A 16,859-nucleotide genomic window follows, 5' to 3' on the forward strand; every position below is an offset into this window, starting at 1 on the left:
ATGACTAAGTACATGCCACTGTGAAATGACAATGAAGACAAGTGAATATTTTGTAGAGGATTGCCACTCACGGCAGAGCAGATGGAAAAGCTAAGACACAATGCCCTAATTTTTTGTACTCTGTAATAATTGTTGCCATTGCAATTTTGAATTTAACTTATGGTTCCTACCTCATTTTAAATTGCTAAATGATTTGAAAACTAATTTCGGAAGTAATGAAAAATGACCTTTTGTTAATGTCAAAAATATGTCTATAGAATTAGATAATAGGGAAAATGGATCGAAAGAAAAGAATGAAAGAAACTACCTTTTACTTCTATTCAGACACTGAGAATAATGAAAGTTTCCCAATGTTAAGAAATATATACTTTTTTTTGAAATTGCTAGTTACAGTTAATTTTATGTGTCAACTTGATTAGGCTATGGGATACCCATGTAGCTGTTTAAACATTATTTCTGGGTGTATCTGTGGGTATTTCCAGAAGAAATTAGTATTTGAATTGGTAGACTGAGTAAAGCAGATGGCCCATCCTAATGTGGGTGGGCATGTTCCAATCCCTTGAGGGTCTGAATAGAAGAAAAAGTAGAGCTAGGTTGAATTTGCTCTCTGCCTGACTGTTGAGCTGTGGTGTCAGTCTTCTCTTGCTATTAATGCTCCTGGTTCTCAGGCCTTCAGATTGAGACTGAAATCTCCACCAGTCTTTCCTGGGTCTCCAGCTTATAGGTGGCAGGTGGTGGGACTGTCTATTCTCCATAATTGTGTGAGCCAATACTTTATAATATCTGTATCTATCTATCTGTCTGTGTGTCTATCTATCTAGTCATCTAGCCAGCTAGCTACATTGCTTAGTAGGGAAAATTTAAATTGAATCAGATTTTCTTGGTCAATTGACCAAATAGAACTATTTTATCCTTCCATTGCCCCAGTTCAGTAGCCTGCAAACTGTAGTTCTTAAGCCAAACCCTGACAGTCACCTGTTTTTGTAAAGAAAGTTGGAACACAGTCACATATCTTTAAGGTGTACTTTGGTGTTCCAAGAGCAGAGTTGAATAGTTGAGATACCAAGTCTAAAATGTTTGCTATCTGACCCTTTACAAAAGTTTGCTAACCCATGTCCAGGTACATGGAGGATTGCAATGGCTGGTGATGAATCAAAGCTATGAGAACAATTACAGGCACAGAAAGCACATCCACTCACATGTGGTATTACTGACTTTTAGTGCATGACAAAATACATTAATGTACACTTAGCTCCTGGTAAAATTCAGACGAAGTCTGAAATTCATGTCTCAATAATCAATGACTACAATGTCAGTGACATTAGTTTCAGGGCAGTGGTTATATAGGGTATATTCCCAAACCTGATGCCCCTTTTTAATTATTGTTTAACATATTTTAAAACATCTGGCACAGAAAGGAGAAAGTGATTTAAAATATTATCTGTTTAATTTGCTAACCTTCTTATGCCCTTTTGGAAACAGCTTGTTCAAAGTCCACAGAGATTTAGATACTCAGAATAACCCTTCTGTATCACTTTCTAAACTGAATTTTGCTACATGCAATTTGGATTTCTCTGAAATAAGCAACCACAGGGGTTTGAAAATTCTAGCACAGATTTATAACGAGATGAAAAAGATTGGACACTGCCCAGAAATGTGCGATGGTACTCAAAGCAGAATGACATTTGCTCAGTAAAGCTGCTACAGTAATACTTTCCCTCAATAGTTTTCCATGAAATTTGACTTCTTGTAAGCAGATTACCTTCATTGACAATGTAGGGACAGCACTTAATAACAGTGAATTATATCAACCAAGCTACTAAAATTAGTAATGATTTTGTTTATAAATAGCTATGTAACTGTATTTCACTTTGTGAACCATAAAGTGTAGCTTTGTGCATTGAACCCCTGTTAACTTACCATTTTACTCTTGTTTAGAGGATTAATTTTTAAGGGTTTTCTCTTAAACTACTATTATTCTTTACATGTTATTCTTTACAGTTGGGGAGAGTGGGCATGCATTCACAGGGGATATGAATTAGAATGTTCAAGTATATGTGTGGATTGAAAAATTTTGCTTCTCTTAAGGTTCTTATATGAGAGGGTGCCCCAAACAACCAGAATTTATTTTATTTATTAAAAAAATTGGCTATTTATTCTTACATGTTTAAAATTCAGTCACCTTCAAAGTACTCTCCATTTGCTACAATACACCTATGGGGACATTTTTTCCATTACTCAGAACAGTTTTGAACTCATTGATTTTAATGCCTTTTAGGCTTCTGCCATTTTTTATTTTACCTCTTCCACATTGGCAAAACATTTCCCTCTGAGGACTTTTCATGCAGGGAAACAAAAAAAAAGTTGCTTGGGGTGAGATTGGGTGAATAAGAAGGCTAGTGGAGGTCATATTGTTTTTTTGTCAAAAACTGCTGAACACTCTGTGGTGTGGGCAGATGTACTTATAAATCACCTGTCATGAAATGGGCAAATGTGTTGAAAGATTCTTCAAAAAAAGTTCACCGAAGATAAATGAAGCCTCTCACAACAATGCCAGCTGGTACACTGATACAGATAGGTTTCCAGAACACTCACCTAGCAGGGGAAGCCTATATTACAAGGAGCTTGCCCTTCAGAAGACAATTCTGTTTTTGGGGGGTCCCCCCTTGTATACCTCATTAGGAGGCATTCCCTAACTTGTAGATGAAAGTCTGTAGAGTAAAATGATTAAGCTGTTATGAGAAATTAGCTTTGCATTTTAAATAAAAGCATCATGCATGCCTACTATAGTATTAAAACATTAGTGTCACTTTATCTTGAGATAGGAAATCAGAGAGGGAAAAGAGCTTTCTTCTTATCTTTGTAATAATGATTTTTTTATTCTCAACAAAGATGGCCTATTATTTTGAAAATAAAATAATAAAACTGTAAACCTAAAAAGAATTCCAACAGGTCACTTTGGCCATTGCCTTTGAATCCAGAAAAACTGAATATTAATATATCTCATTTAAATTGCTGTACTCTTTTGAAAGCTGTCTTGCATTCAATATCCCATTTGGGGAAAACAGGAAAAGAGAGGATGGGAGTTTAGAAGTCTGCCCAGCTTGGCTCAGGAGTGAGATCAAGTCAGACGGCATCACAAGATGCAAAAATTGAGAAGGGTTGGAAGAGAGTTTGGAAGATTTTGGAGAGATCCCTTTTGTGATGTGGCAGCATAAAGAGGAAAAGCAGCCTTTGACTTTGGACAATAATACACGTGGCAAGTGAATTATCAAATGCATTAAGTCAGTTCAGATTCTTTGTCAAAGTCAGGATGGGGCTCAGTAGCACAAAGGATATGTAGGTTCCTTGGTTAGAACACTTTATACCACTCACTGTAGTTTAAGTATCGGTATGTGTCTGCTGGGGGCCAGGAGTTTGTCATGATGGTGGTTCTTCGTGATCTTTTTTTTTTGTTTTCTTTGCTCTGCGTTCTTCTTGAACACCTCCTTTGGTCTGAGGCTGCTAATGGCCTCATTGGGAGTCCCTGGCAGTACATATCTGGTTCTCTTTTTGGGTTACAGCATAGAGTGGTGGAGTGTTCTACATATGGTTGGGTATTCGTATTTTACACAGACTGGGAAGAGGTGTCAGATAACATTTTCATCCTGGTGATCTTCTCTGTGGCCCCTTGGCTATCTGAGCTCTTGTACTGAACTTTTGATCCCATTCATGATGGCTCCACTCTCATGACCTAACATTGCCTCCCAGAAGCCTCACCACTAAAAATCATCACATTGGAGATTAGGGTTTCAACATATGAATTTTTGGGGGATGTAAATATTCAGTCCAGAGCACCTACCTCGGATGGCTTCCTTCTTCTTACTTTTTATTTCTTTTTAATCACTCTACTACTCATTCTGCTCCCTTCCTACAAAATACGAATGCAGTTTTTCTAAAAATGTTTCCTTGCCCTGCTTTCTTTTCTTTTCTTTTTGCTTCCTTTCAGTAATTATATAGTTGAGCCTTAAGGTCTGCATAGTTGACCTCAGATCTATGTGTTTGCCCCGACCATTGTTAACATGTGGGTATACCTATTTGGATGGTCATCTGACTTTTGAAGACAGAAGGCCCAGACTGAACTCATACTCTTCCCTCTTCTTCCTGCAATTATTCAAGCATTCTTGTTATCAGATTTGAAACCCAACAATCATTCTTTGCATCTTCCCTTGATTTCCTGCTTTTGATAAATTTATCAGTCCTGTCCCTATGATCCCTCTAGAATGTCTGTTTTTGTTGTTGTTGTATTGGCACTGGCTAACTGCAATGTACTGTGGTTTTGGCATGCCCAGGGACATGCTGGAATGGAAGTCATAGTTGCCAGGTATGAGCATGTCCTATGTACAATAATGCAAGGGGTAATTCATGGGACTTAAGTTCTGGCAATGAAGATAGAAATCATGCTGTTCATAGAATATGAAGAAGCATTTTATTTGTAGGGTATGTAGCTGGCAAGTGGCCATCTTTAGCTCCTCGCTGCTTGTTGGCTGGGGGCTACCCTCAGTGCTTTGTCATATGGACCTTCCCAGAATTGCTACATGGTTTATCGAAATCAGCATGACAGAGTGTCCTTCCAAGCTGCAGCTCACAATCCTATGTAACCTAATCATGGAAGTAAGTGACACCCCATCACCCCAATCTCTTCATTATTTTGTTGGTTAAAAGTAAACTACTGGTCTCATCTACACTGAAGTTAGAGGGGATCATACAAGGCTTGAATGGCAGGAGAGGGGATGATGGGGGTTATGATAGAATCTGTTGACCACATATAGGAGGGGAAGAAACACAATTCTTGTCACTTCTGTAATTCCATCAATGGTAAAGCCTCATTGACAATATTTATTAAGGTTAAATGTCAAATATTTCAGGCATTAGAAAGTCAGAAGAAGTTTTTTTTCCCTGTTTATTCACTTACTAGGCAAAGATGCAAGTTTTTCTACAGGGTTTTGAAGGTTGTCTTGCTGGATAATTTCTGCATTATTATTTTAAAATAATTGCTATCAATGGGTTCATTATAAAGCAGAATACTTATTAAGTAAAGCCCTGATTTTGTTTCCTTCGGAAAAGTGACTGTGGCCAAAGAAGTTACCTTCACTCTTAGCCTCAAAATGTACTCTCTTTTAAAGTCCTTTAAAACTATATCTGTTATACTTTCTCTATATAAGGTAGGTCTCTAATGCTGTTGTCGTTTTACAAATGTGTAAATCAAGTCACAGACTTAGACACAGTTAATCAGGAGCAAAGGTTTTAGATGCCCTAAGAGTTGATCTCTTTCTTTTTCACTAAACCATGCTTTTTCTTCAAATTTATTATAGTCAGCCTGTGACTATCTGGTAAATATATCCCCTTGGCTTTATCATGCTTGTCAATTCCTCTGTTCCTTGTCTTCGCCATTTGGTTCTCTCTCTCTCTTATCATTTTCTATTCCAGTGATTACTTTCAGTGCCCATCTCTGCCTTCCATTTTGTACCCTACTTTTTTAAATAGAATTTTTCTGTTTCACACACTATGCATATAGGTATTTACTTTTATGAAGTCATTAATGACTTGATAGCTTTCTCCTTAGAATCACTGAAGTGAATTAATTAAGGTATTTCCTGTGAGATTTGGTCAATTTTCCTTGACTTGAATTATTATAATCTGTACAAGTTTCTGCTTCCACTCTGTCACTACTGTAGACCTGAAAAAAGATTTCTCAGAGGACTGAAGAAATCTGGGAATATGTTCTACCCTGTCCAAATGAGACCCCTTCAGGGTCAAATCACTTAAGACATTTGAGTGAAGCAGAGAATAATTTTAATTAAGAGCTTAAGCTTATAAGCACAATAAATCTTTTCTTTAAAAAAATGTACATAGAATTATAAATAAAAAGAATAAATAGATATAGGTACTTTTTCTCTACCTGTAATTTTAGAGATATAAGCAGATATTTTTAAGATGAAGCAAAAACAAACAATAAAATTAATACAGCAAAAGCATTATCAATGAATAATAATCTCTCATTCATAATTCTTAAAAGCAGAACAGTTTGGTAAACTTTTACTTGGATCCATTTTAAATTGTCAAAATTAGGTTCACTTACCTAGTTATGTTCGGAGGTCAGGAATTCCTTGCCATTGGAGCACAATATTTACATTTCCATGAGCAAACAAGTGTCTACCCCATGTGTGCATCAACTACATAATGCATGCAAACACTTGGATGTTCCAAACCTACCTTTCTATCACCCAGATGACAGTGCTGCTGGTTTTGTTGTTTGAAGAATTTGGAGTCATGCAATACAGGTTGGAGATCAGGAGGCTAACACTCACCTAATGCAGGTGCCATTGTTGTGACATTGATGATGAGCACACCAAGGGGCATGGCAGTTCTCAATGTTCTTTCCATGCAGTGCTTCCTCACTGATGAAGTATTCTTTGTGATTTACCTGAAGCTCTCCAATGCAGCCCTTGAGCCCATAAATAGGGCCGGCCTTCTTATGGGTCTTAACATTTTCAGGAACATGGCCAAGGAACATTGACTCAAAATGTACCTGTAGAAAAAAATAACAATAAAAATCTTATAAGGTGTTGTTAAATTATAGGCGAAAGGCCTAGGATATTTTGTTCTGTAATTGCATGTTTTAGTGTGTTTTGTGTTAAACGAGTTTCAATTATTGGCTAGATTTGTCAAACCTACTAGGTGGTAAGATAAGTTACTTTAGAAAAGGGCTCCTATTTTATATTTCTTTTGTATCTCTCACAATAGCTAATACATTTTAGTACAAAAAAGGGGGCATTTGATAAAACTTGCTGATTGATTACTTTGAAATGTGTTTCTGAACTCAAGTGTTTGCATTTCAATGTGAACATTATGAAATAAATAATAAATGATAAACAAAATGAAAACTTCTTATTTAATTATTGTTAGATATTGAATGTACCCTCCAACTATTCATTCATATGTTGAAGTCCTAATCTCCAGTACCTCATAATGTGACCTTATTTGGAATTAGAACTTGTACTCATTGACCAGAATGATGATATGATCACTTTCATGATGTAAATTGCTACTAAATCTCTCCTTCCTAACCCCTCAGCAACATATATAAATTAAACTTTTATCATTTAGATGTACATTAAATGCAGCTTTCCTCAAGAGGAACCTATGAGCTACAGTTGAGGTCTGGATGGACTGGCAACGAGGTCTTCACCTTCAGGGCTGTTGGGCACATGACAGGGAGATGGCAGCAGCATATAGGCAGTTTATGTTTCTGCTGTGCTCAAACCTACAACTCACTCAGTCCAAGCTGATGTTGAAAAGTATTTAAACTGGTATTACAGACACAATAAAATGGGAAACTGTCATTGCAAGAATTAAAAAAACTAAAGCCAAATAATGAAGTTGTAACTCTGGTGGGAGGAGGGGATGGGAGATGCCCAGTGATGTCACAATATTTATACTACTGTTTTTTGGTTTAATGCAAATTTACTTCTAGAGAATAGAAGCATGTGAAATTTTAGGACATCAAAGTCTCCATGATCAAACTAATTCTGTTACTTGAGATCTTCTTCTTTTTTTAGTGACCTGGTCTTTGCTCTTAAGAGAATTCTTTTTTTTTTTTTTTCTGAGTACCTCATATAGGACTCAGAGAGTCACTCAGAGGATGACTACCTTTGGGTATAGTGGAGTGGAAGTTTCGAGGTGTATTAACAGAGTTTTCATGCAGTGTAGGAGTACATCTGTTTGTTTTCACATCCTTTTTCATATACTAGGTCCATTTATATCAATTACTCTAACGAATCATTAGCCAGGCTCTTTATCAGCTAAGATAAGTGACTCACTGCTAAGGCAATCTGGGATCTATCATGAACCTGCATGCTCAGCGAATCCAAGGCTATGACCTTCCTCTCACTGAGGATCCCTGACATCTGCATGTATTGATCACACACCTGGAACAGCAAACCTCTTGCTGCTTTGACAAGTGTGCTGTCTTAGCACAAAACTGATAGTGGATGAAAGAATATCCTCCTCTTCTGTTAGCAGTAGTCAGATCTGAGGGAAAGTCTGTAGAGCAATCTATGATTTATTAGACCATTAAAAACCACCCAAACAATGGAAATAAATAGCTCTTGTATTTCTTCTGATCTGAGGCCCCAACTTACTGGAGCCCTGGAAATGTCTAAAAAAACAGCTGTCATTGACTGCACATAGATAACTATTAAAATGGCTGACTTCCTCTCTCCCCAGGCTCTCAATTATCCAAGAGCTGCCTTTTGTGTGTATAATCATTCCTAAGAAGACAAGCCTTAAAAGGAAGTCTTTTCTAATAACTCCTTGTGAATCAGACTATGGAGAATAGAGTTTGACATCAAGATATGATCTTATAAGATAAAACCACAGAGAACAGACATGGACAATCAAGGAGGAATCATCAAGATAATGACAAATGTGAACAGTGACTGAGGCGAAAGGACTCCACATTGACAAGAATGAACAAACATTCCCTTTCCTCTCTGAGTTTATTTTTAAAGGAAGAATATAGTGCTCTTTTGTAATGTGTGGGAATAAAATAAGGAAATAAGCAAAAGGGAATGCATTTTTAAAAACTGAGGAGTGAGGGAAAGATGGATAAGAAGCAGCTTTAATCTCTTTTCTGCCTTGTCTTAAATTTAGATAGCAGGGTACTACATGCATTTCTGTTATAATGTCTCAATTAATGTTTATTTTTGTTTTATATTCTCGAATCTGTCTAAAGTTAAATAACTTTTTTGAGTTAATAAATTATAGGAAGTTAACTGAAAATGTATTTTTTTGGTTAAGATTAACTATCAGAGTATACTTATCTTTATCCAAGTATACAATGACAAAATTGAAATGAACTGAGTTTTATTTAGTGTGAGTGCAGATTTTTAAAATATTACTTGAATTATATGTAGATAAATTTAAAACCAGAGACATGGAGTCTTGGAATAAAGATGAATAAGAGATTTTCGATAAAGTGTTTAGGAAGAGGATGTATTTAGATAACTTTTCACATGTGATTTAAGTCTTAAATTCTTTAAGACTGTTTAGAGACATTAAATGAAAGGGAATTAAAAGGCAGAAAGAGTATTTATTCCTTTGCTGTTAGTATCGCTCCCCTCCTCCATAACATGATAATTGTGAGCATATAGTTTCTTTTATATTAATTTATGTCCCCCTTTAAAGCTGGGCCTCCATCCTTTGTCATCTTGGGGTTTTCTGAGTCTATAGCAGCAACTTGCAAATAGGAGGTTTGACACAAATTTGTGTATGACCTGATTTATGAAACCTAATCCTGCTTTCCTCCAGTCTCTTACTTGGCTTTTAGGCCTCTTCTCCTACATTATGCTGCCTTAGAAACTTGCTAGTTTGACAGATTCAGCATATGGGAAGTCCCTACTAAATACTATCCAGGAAGGAGTATTAACATGGTTTTAATTCTAACATATCTCTCTATACATATATTGCACAGAGTATAGGGTGGTGCTTATATGGAAGTTTTTTGAGTTACATAGGAGATTAATATCAAGTATGTTACACAAAGAGTTATTTTTTTAATTTGATAAATATCAGTGAAATCCTAATTGGTCCCATACTTCACAGTTAAACCTTTGTTCCTTAAGGCTTCCTAGGCTAAAGAATGTTCTCAAATAATATCTTCTCACCTGTAAAAGAAAGAACTGAACTTTAGTAAAGTAATCAATAAATTTAGTTGTTACTCTGTGAGCACATGGATATGTGGAAGTGGAGATACAAAAGAAGGTTGTGAAATTATTCTTGTCTATAAGAAAGTTAAATGTAACCTGGAGAAATAAATCATAAAGAAAGTAAAGTCTGAAAATACCAGCTTTCTGGTTAGCAAGATAGCAGAATAGGAAGCCCCAGATATTCCTCCCTTTTCTCATGTAGACACTAATTCAACAATACAGAGACAGAGACTCTTTGTGAGAAATGTGTAGATTCCATTGAGAGGCACTTGCACCTTAGGCCACTGTGAAACCAGCTATACTGAGGCCAACAGGAAAATGCGTGTTACTTACTCACCATAGCTCTCCTCTAGGTTCAGTGGGGCATGATTGAGAGAAAACTCCCAGTTTCCAGGTTATCTTTGGGGGAAATATAAAACTGAAACATCCATTTTTGTGTAGACTTTCCAGGGACTAGGTGCCGTCTTATCTGAATCTTAGTGTTGACGAGAAAGAGTGCCAGGTTGGGGCCAGTGAGAGGGGTGAAGGTTCAGATTAGCGTGTATTCATTCACTCAGGATAGTTTCTTCCCCCACCTCAGTGGGAGAAAGTAGGCAACCCCCCTCCCCAACTTCTGACTTCTCCCTGGGGATGGAAACAGTTGGGACATGTATCCAAAATTACAGCTATTCAGGGGGCAGCCTGAAGAATGAGTTTCTGTCTCCTCTGTCTTGGAGTAGTGACAGGACCTGACATACACTAGATTGCTGATAACAAAGGAGAACTAGATGGTGTCCTGCTGCTCCAGAGGCCCCATGATGCAAAACACAGAAACTGATTCAGTTTGGTGGCTTCTTCCTGGGGCCGGGGTGGGGGTGGACAGAGGAGAGCAGGGCATGCTTCTAACATTTTGGATTTTCAGCAGGTTTCTGAGAGACTGGTTCTTATTTCGCCTGTCTTGGAGCTCCAATGAGACCCAGCATAGTCTATACACCCAGGGGCTGCTGAGAACAAAAGAAAACTAGGCAGTTTGTGGCACCTCTAGAGAACCTGCTGTACTGCAGACAGACAGTAGAGGAAGCAAAGACCACAAGCACTCCAAAGAGACACCGGCAAATTCATATAACACAGAATTTCCACACACAAGTCAGAGAATACACATCCATAGAAAAGGTTTAAGAGTATAAGACATTAAAAAAAAAAAAGAAAGAAAAGGTTTGAAAGGGTATCAGAATCTGGCTAAGGTGATTAATGTAGGTTCTTTCCTATACAAAGTCATTCCATAAAGAGTGGGAGAGATGCCTGTTTTTTCAAATGTGTGAATCCTACCACAAAGTGACAAGGCACAGGGAGATCAGGAAAACATAGCCCAATCAAAGGGACAAAATAAATCTCCAGAAACCAGCCCCAAAGAAATGGAGGTATATATATATATGAATATAACCTGACAATAAATTCAAAATAACTGTCATAAAGCAGCTCAATGGACTTAGGAAAATGAATCATGAAGAAAATGAGGACATAAACAGAGATATAGAAAATGTAGAAACCAAGCAGAAATTTTGGAGCATAAGATAGAAAACTGAATTAAAAAAAATTCACTAGAAGAATTCAGAAGAAGACTTGATCAAGCAGTAAAAGGAAGCACCAAACTCAAAGACAGGTAATTTTAAATGATCCAGTTAAAGAAGCAAAGGGGGAAAAAAGATTAAAAAAAGGAGTGACCGTAACCTAAGTGATTTGTGATACATCATCAAATGGACAAATATATCCATTATGATAGTCCAGAAGTATAAGAGAGAGGGATAAAGGGCAAGAAATCTTATTTGATGATATAATGGCCCAAAACTTTCCATATCTGTGAGAGAAAATGGACATTCAGATTCAACACCCAAAGCACTAAAACAAGAATGAATATAAAGAGGTCTATACCAAGACACATTACAATCTATTTAAAAATCTCTATTATAATGAGCAGAGTCAGGGGTAGATATTTTTTTTAACAGTTTGTGTTAAAGTTCATGACTTAAAATTAGGTGGGTTCAACTCTAAATCCTCAGTGCTTAAGTCTTTATTCCACAAATTTCCACCTGCCTCTCATTGTAACAAAAGAGGAAAAGGGATTAGCAAAAGGTGTAGTTACAACAAACAAATGGAGGCTGGCTCCAGGGGGCTATGATAAACCATAACTCCAGGACGGGGGTCTAGTCTGCCAGATTTTGTGACAGACAGCCTCCATGAGGGGGATTAAAAGGAGCTTTGGAGTTAACTCACTTTAGAAGCCATCAGTGATTTACTGAGACTTCAGAGCACTTGAGTTGGGATGAACACAAGAAGGCAGAGTGTTGTAAAAAAAAACTTTACAGAACCTAAGCACATTGTCTCTTTAGCACCTTAAAACTACCCAAATTCTTTTCAATTTAAATCATAAGTTCTATTCCCATGTGTTGGTCTTTGTGAGTACTTGCATATTACCTGGGACATTCTGATCAGTATCTCATTCAGTCAACCTAGAGTATGAGGGGACTGATTTGTCACAAGGGCTACAGATACAACATATTTGTCATTTTTGACAACAAAAGGGTATTTATTGAACATTTGTTGAATTCTGTGGATTAAATATATGGTCCATTGATGACTATGATAATAGTATACTGTGTGTTATTTATAATAAAATATGAAGCTTTTAATATAAAAATGGATAACTAAAATCACACGGAATACTTCACATTAGATTTTTTTATACACAATGATCAGTGTTTTACGTATTATCCACTATTTGAATATTTTATGTCATGAATCTAAAAATGTGACCATCTTGGGTTGTAGCATGACTTTTAAAACATGAAAACTAATTTTATTCCTATTTAACAATCTACCTGACAGTTTTGAATCTGTGGCAGTAGCAAATGTAGAAGAGTTAATTAAATGTATTATAAAGGATCACAAAAGTGTTGGGATTCAGAAAACCTGGGATCAAGTTTCTGTCTTTCTCACTATGAAATTTTGGACAACTGCTACTCAGTTTCCTCAGATTTGTATAAGGGATAATCATTACTTTGTAGGGTTCTTGTGAGTATCAGATGAGATAATATATGACCATAATTTGGAAAAGGTATTGTGCTTATGAAAACATTAGATGTTCTTATGCGCCTCTTTTAGATGCCTGCATCTAAACTGAACAAGAGACCAGGTAGAAAAATGGAAATAAAATAAAATTTCCAATTCATTAGGGCAGTACACACTGCAGGCATTAATGTGTACCAAAATTAGCACTTTGGAGCTCTAATTATACCCATTAACTCTCCATGCTGATCAAATGAACCAGGAATTCTTCATCTTAAATATATTGCTATAAAGTCATGCTAAGAAGCATGTAACCAACCACATCAGTACAATGAAAAGAATTCAGCAAGTTGTCTATTCTCTAGTGGGACAGACATTCTCTCTTTTTTCAATTTAGCTTCATTGAAGTTTCTAAGAGAAATTTCAATTAACAGCATATCAGAAGCACTACCATGTCCTATAAAAGTGTAAGTTTTTCTGGTATGAATGACTCACGGATATGGACAACAGTGTGGGGATGGACTGTGGGAGTGAGGTGTGGGATGGGTGGGACAGGGCAAAGGGGAAAAACTGGGACAACTGTAATGGAATAACAATAACAAATGATTTAATAAAAAATGTAACTTTTTGAAGCACTGTTTTGTATCTTGCGATTTTCCCCGTTCCTGAGCTTTTTCTTAAATCAAGCATATCACATAGCAAGTTTGAGAAGAAAATAAATTTCATGATAAATTTAATAAAACTTTTAAACTGACAGGCAACATTAAATATATTTAATTATACCTAAAATATCAGAGGTGAATATTCTGGTGTTTTGTTGGGAGATTTTACAAGGGATTTGTTAATTAAAACTATGATTAATACAATAAATTAAAAATAAATACTTAATTTTAAATATTGAGGGCACATTTAGTAATGTTTGAAACTGGAGATATGTATACCTACCTGAGAGGCCTGGGATATTTTCAAGTCTTTCTTCCGTATTGGAGGTTTTCCATCTGCAGTCATTTCTATCATACAAGCAACCCCAGGACTGTCAGCAGGCATTGTGAAGCTAGAAATAAAAAAGAAGAGGCCATTAATATATGTGTTATTGCCAAGAAGGGGTAGCTTCACACATGGGTGGTAAGTACAGCTTCAATGAGAAAGGTACTTTCTGGATCACAATAATCCTGAAATATGGCTGCAACCAAGTGTGAACATTTTAGTATAGATAAAAGATATATTTCTTTTGAACACTGCATTTTATTCTCCTTGTCTCCTCCTGTCTTTAAATCAGGACTTGAAATGCTTTCAGAAAGTTAAACTCCCACAAAACAAAAGGAACTTTATGTGTTTAAGTAGGTATTGATAAATTTTAAGTGCTAACTGTGGTTGACATATGGTCTCACTCATGTAGGAGATTGTTGGACAAGTAACATCAATGCTAAATGATGCTGAACTCCCTTGGTAGAAATTTCCCCTCCCTGGCCTACAGGGGAAATAGAAATGGAATAAGAAATGAAAGGCTGCATACCCCAGGGCAGTGAGATTACACTGTGATACAGTTATCAGAACTCAGAAAGCATGCTGCTAATGTACTGGCTGGTAGTACTGCATTTCAGAGATAAAGAAAAGTATAAGGTTAAGGGAATTTGTAGAATGAATAGCAGAAATGGTCAATACATAATTGAAAATTTATCAGAGTTACAGAGTGATGCAATCAGATGAAAATGTACACATATTAAAGTACTTGGCATATTTTTTAAATAGAATTTTAGAAGATAATTCAAATGATATTATCCTGTCACTTGACATATGTAGTAATAGTAACTTGCACTGTTATGAAGTCTACTTCATAGAGATATTAGGAAATACATTTACTAATACTTATAGTGGCAATCTCTGCACACTGAACATATGAATGATTTTAATGCTCACTTATGCTTATTTGTATTTTCTAAATTTTTGACTACAAACACACCTATTTTTAATTTTTAATTTTAACCAGCTGCTCTAAATTTGTCCAAGATAGTGAGAGTTCCTAGGACATGGGATATTTTATGCTTAAACCAGGGAAGTTCCAGGCAAACAAGATCATTTGTTAATTTTACTTTTCTTTTTTTTTAATTATTTTATTGTGTTCAATTACAGTTGTCTGCATTTTCTCCCTCCAATTTCCCCCCAACCCCAGCCAAATTCACCTCCCTCCCTTGCTTCCACCCTCCACCTTGGTTTTGTCCATGTGTCCTTTATAGTAGTTCCTGAAAACCCTTCTCCCCACTGTCCACTCCCCCCTCACCTCTGGCTATTGTTAGATATTTCTTAATTTCAATGTCTCTGGTTATATTTTGTCTGCTTTTTTCTTTTGCTGATTAGGTTCCAGTTAAAGGTGAGATCATATGGTATTTGTCTTTTACCACCTGGCTTATTTCACTTAGCATAATGCTTTTCAGTTCCATCCATGCTGTTGTAAAGGGTAGGAGCTCCTTTTTTCTGCTGCACAGAATTCCATTGTGTAAATGTACCGTAGTTTTCTGATCCACTCATTTGCTGATGGGCACTTAGGTTGCCTCCAGCACTTGGCTATTGTAAATTGTACTGCTATGAACATTGGGATGCATAGGTTCTTTTGGATTGGTGTTTCAGGGCTCTTAGGGTATAATCCCAGCAGTGGAATTGTTACAGGGTGCAGCCAAGAGGGGGGACCCCAAATAGGCATTTGAAATGGGGTCCAGAACTCAAGGTGTCCAGGAGATTTTAAGGTGTCTTCACCCCTTCCCCCACAGGTGTGAGTTGGGGGAAGGGGCACACAGAGCAAGAACATGCAGGGCAGCTTTGCAGCTAATCCATGGCATGGTCATTTAGCATACCTACAGCCTTTGGCTGGTCACTTAGATATGCTAAATAACTATGGTCATGCTCAAGGCCAGGGGGATGGAAAGGGATCTCCCCACCAAGATGTGACTGGGAGGCAGGTCCCCTGAGTTACAGCGCCTGTGTGGGAGCTGGGAGAAGATTGGCTCCAGGACATGGGGTGACACCTGCCCAGACCCACGATGGCGACCAGAAAAGCTGGAGAAGACAGCAGATTGAGGGCAAGTGTGCCCAAGTGGAGGAGGAGTCGGAAATGGGGCTGCAGAAGAAGATTGGCGCAGGGGATTTAAACCCAGACACGGCAGCCATTGAGGGAGAACCACGCGGCTTTGGACAGAGTGGGGACTCTCCCCTTCCCGCAGCCCTGAGGAAGGATAACCACGCGGCCTTGACAGAGTGGAGACTCCCGTGGCCCTGGGAGAGAGGACCACATGCCTGTGCCAGAATGGGGACCCCCACAGCTTTAGAAGGGGGAACCACCACCTGGTTTTAGCAGAGATCCTGGCGACTCAGCCGAGGGTGCCAGGAACCCAGGGAGGTCTCCCAGTCGAGATGGAGTACTAACTGGGAAGACCCAGAGGACTGCCTGAGCCATGGACTTCTATTTCCTTTCCTGAGATACGGTACTCTGGACTGGGCAAAGGGGGAAGGAAGGAAAGACTGTGTGTTTGTGGGTGTTTTTAGAGACTTTAGGAATTTTGATAAAGATATTAGGTCACTACTTTAAGTTAGTATAGCATTAAATAAACATTTCCTTTCCTTTTCACGAATCTCTGGCATTGAGAGACGTCTTTCCTAGGGTGGCGGACATAATGGACCTGGGGCCTTATTTCAATAATAGTATATCGTCCCAGGCCCCCCTTGTTGTGTTCTGTAACAGAATTGCTGGGTCAAAAGGCAGTTCCACTTTTAGTTTTCTGAGGAAATTCCTACTGTTTTCCACAGTGTCTGCACCAGTCTGCATTCTCACCAACAGTGCACTAGGGTTCCCTTTTCTCTGCATCCTCTCCAATACTTGTTTGTTGATTTGTTCCTGAGGGCCATTCTGATTGGTGTGAGGTGGTATCTCATTGTGGTTTTAATTTGCATCTCTTTAATGGCTAGTGATGCTGAGCATCCTTTCATATGTCTCTGGGCCCTCTATATGCCTTCCATGGAGGAAGGTCTCTTCAAGTCTTTTGCCCATTTTTTAATTGGGTTGTTTGTCTT

The 16,859-nt window shown here is 37.6% G+C and overlaps 1 protein-coding gene across 1 annotated transcript in view; it reads right to left on the minus strand.

The window, feature by feature from the left end:
* Positions 1-16,859, minus strand: part of EYS (eyes shut homolog) — a 1,607,944-nt gene that overhangs the window by 197,231 nt on the left and 1,393,854 nt on the right. Inside the window, 2 exon segments of the mRNA XM_045842859.1 lie at positions 6,351-6,571; positions 13,740-13,848. Of these exon segments, the coding sequence (XP_045698815.1) occupies positions 6,351-6,571; positions 13,740-13,848 (330 nt within the window).

This window comes from Phyllostomus hastatus, unplaced genomic scaffold (assembly GCF_019186645.2).
Source record: "Phyllostomus hastatus isolate PE091 unplaced genomic scaffold, TTU_PhHast_1.1 phas_contig_40, whole genome shotgun sequence".
Taxonomy (NCBI): Eukaryota; Metazoa; Chordata; class Mammalia; order Chiroptera; family Phyllostomidae; genus Phyllostomus; species Phyllostomus hastatus.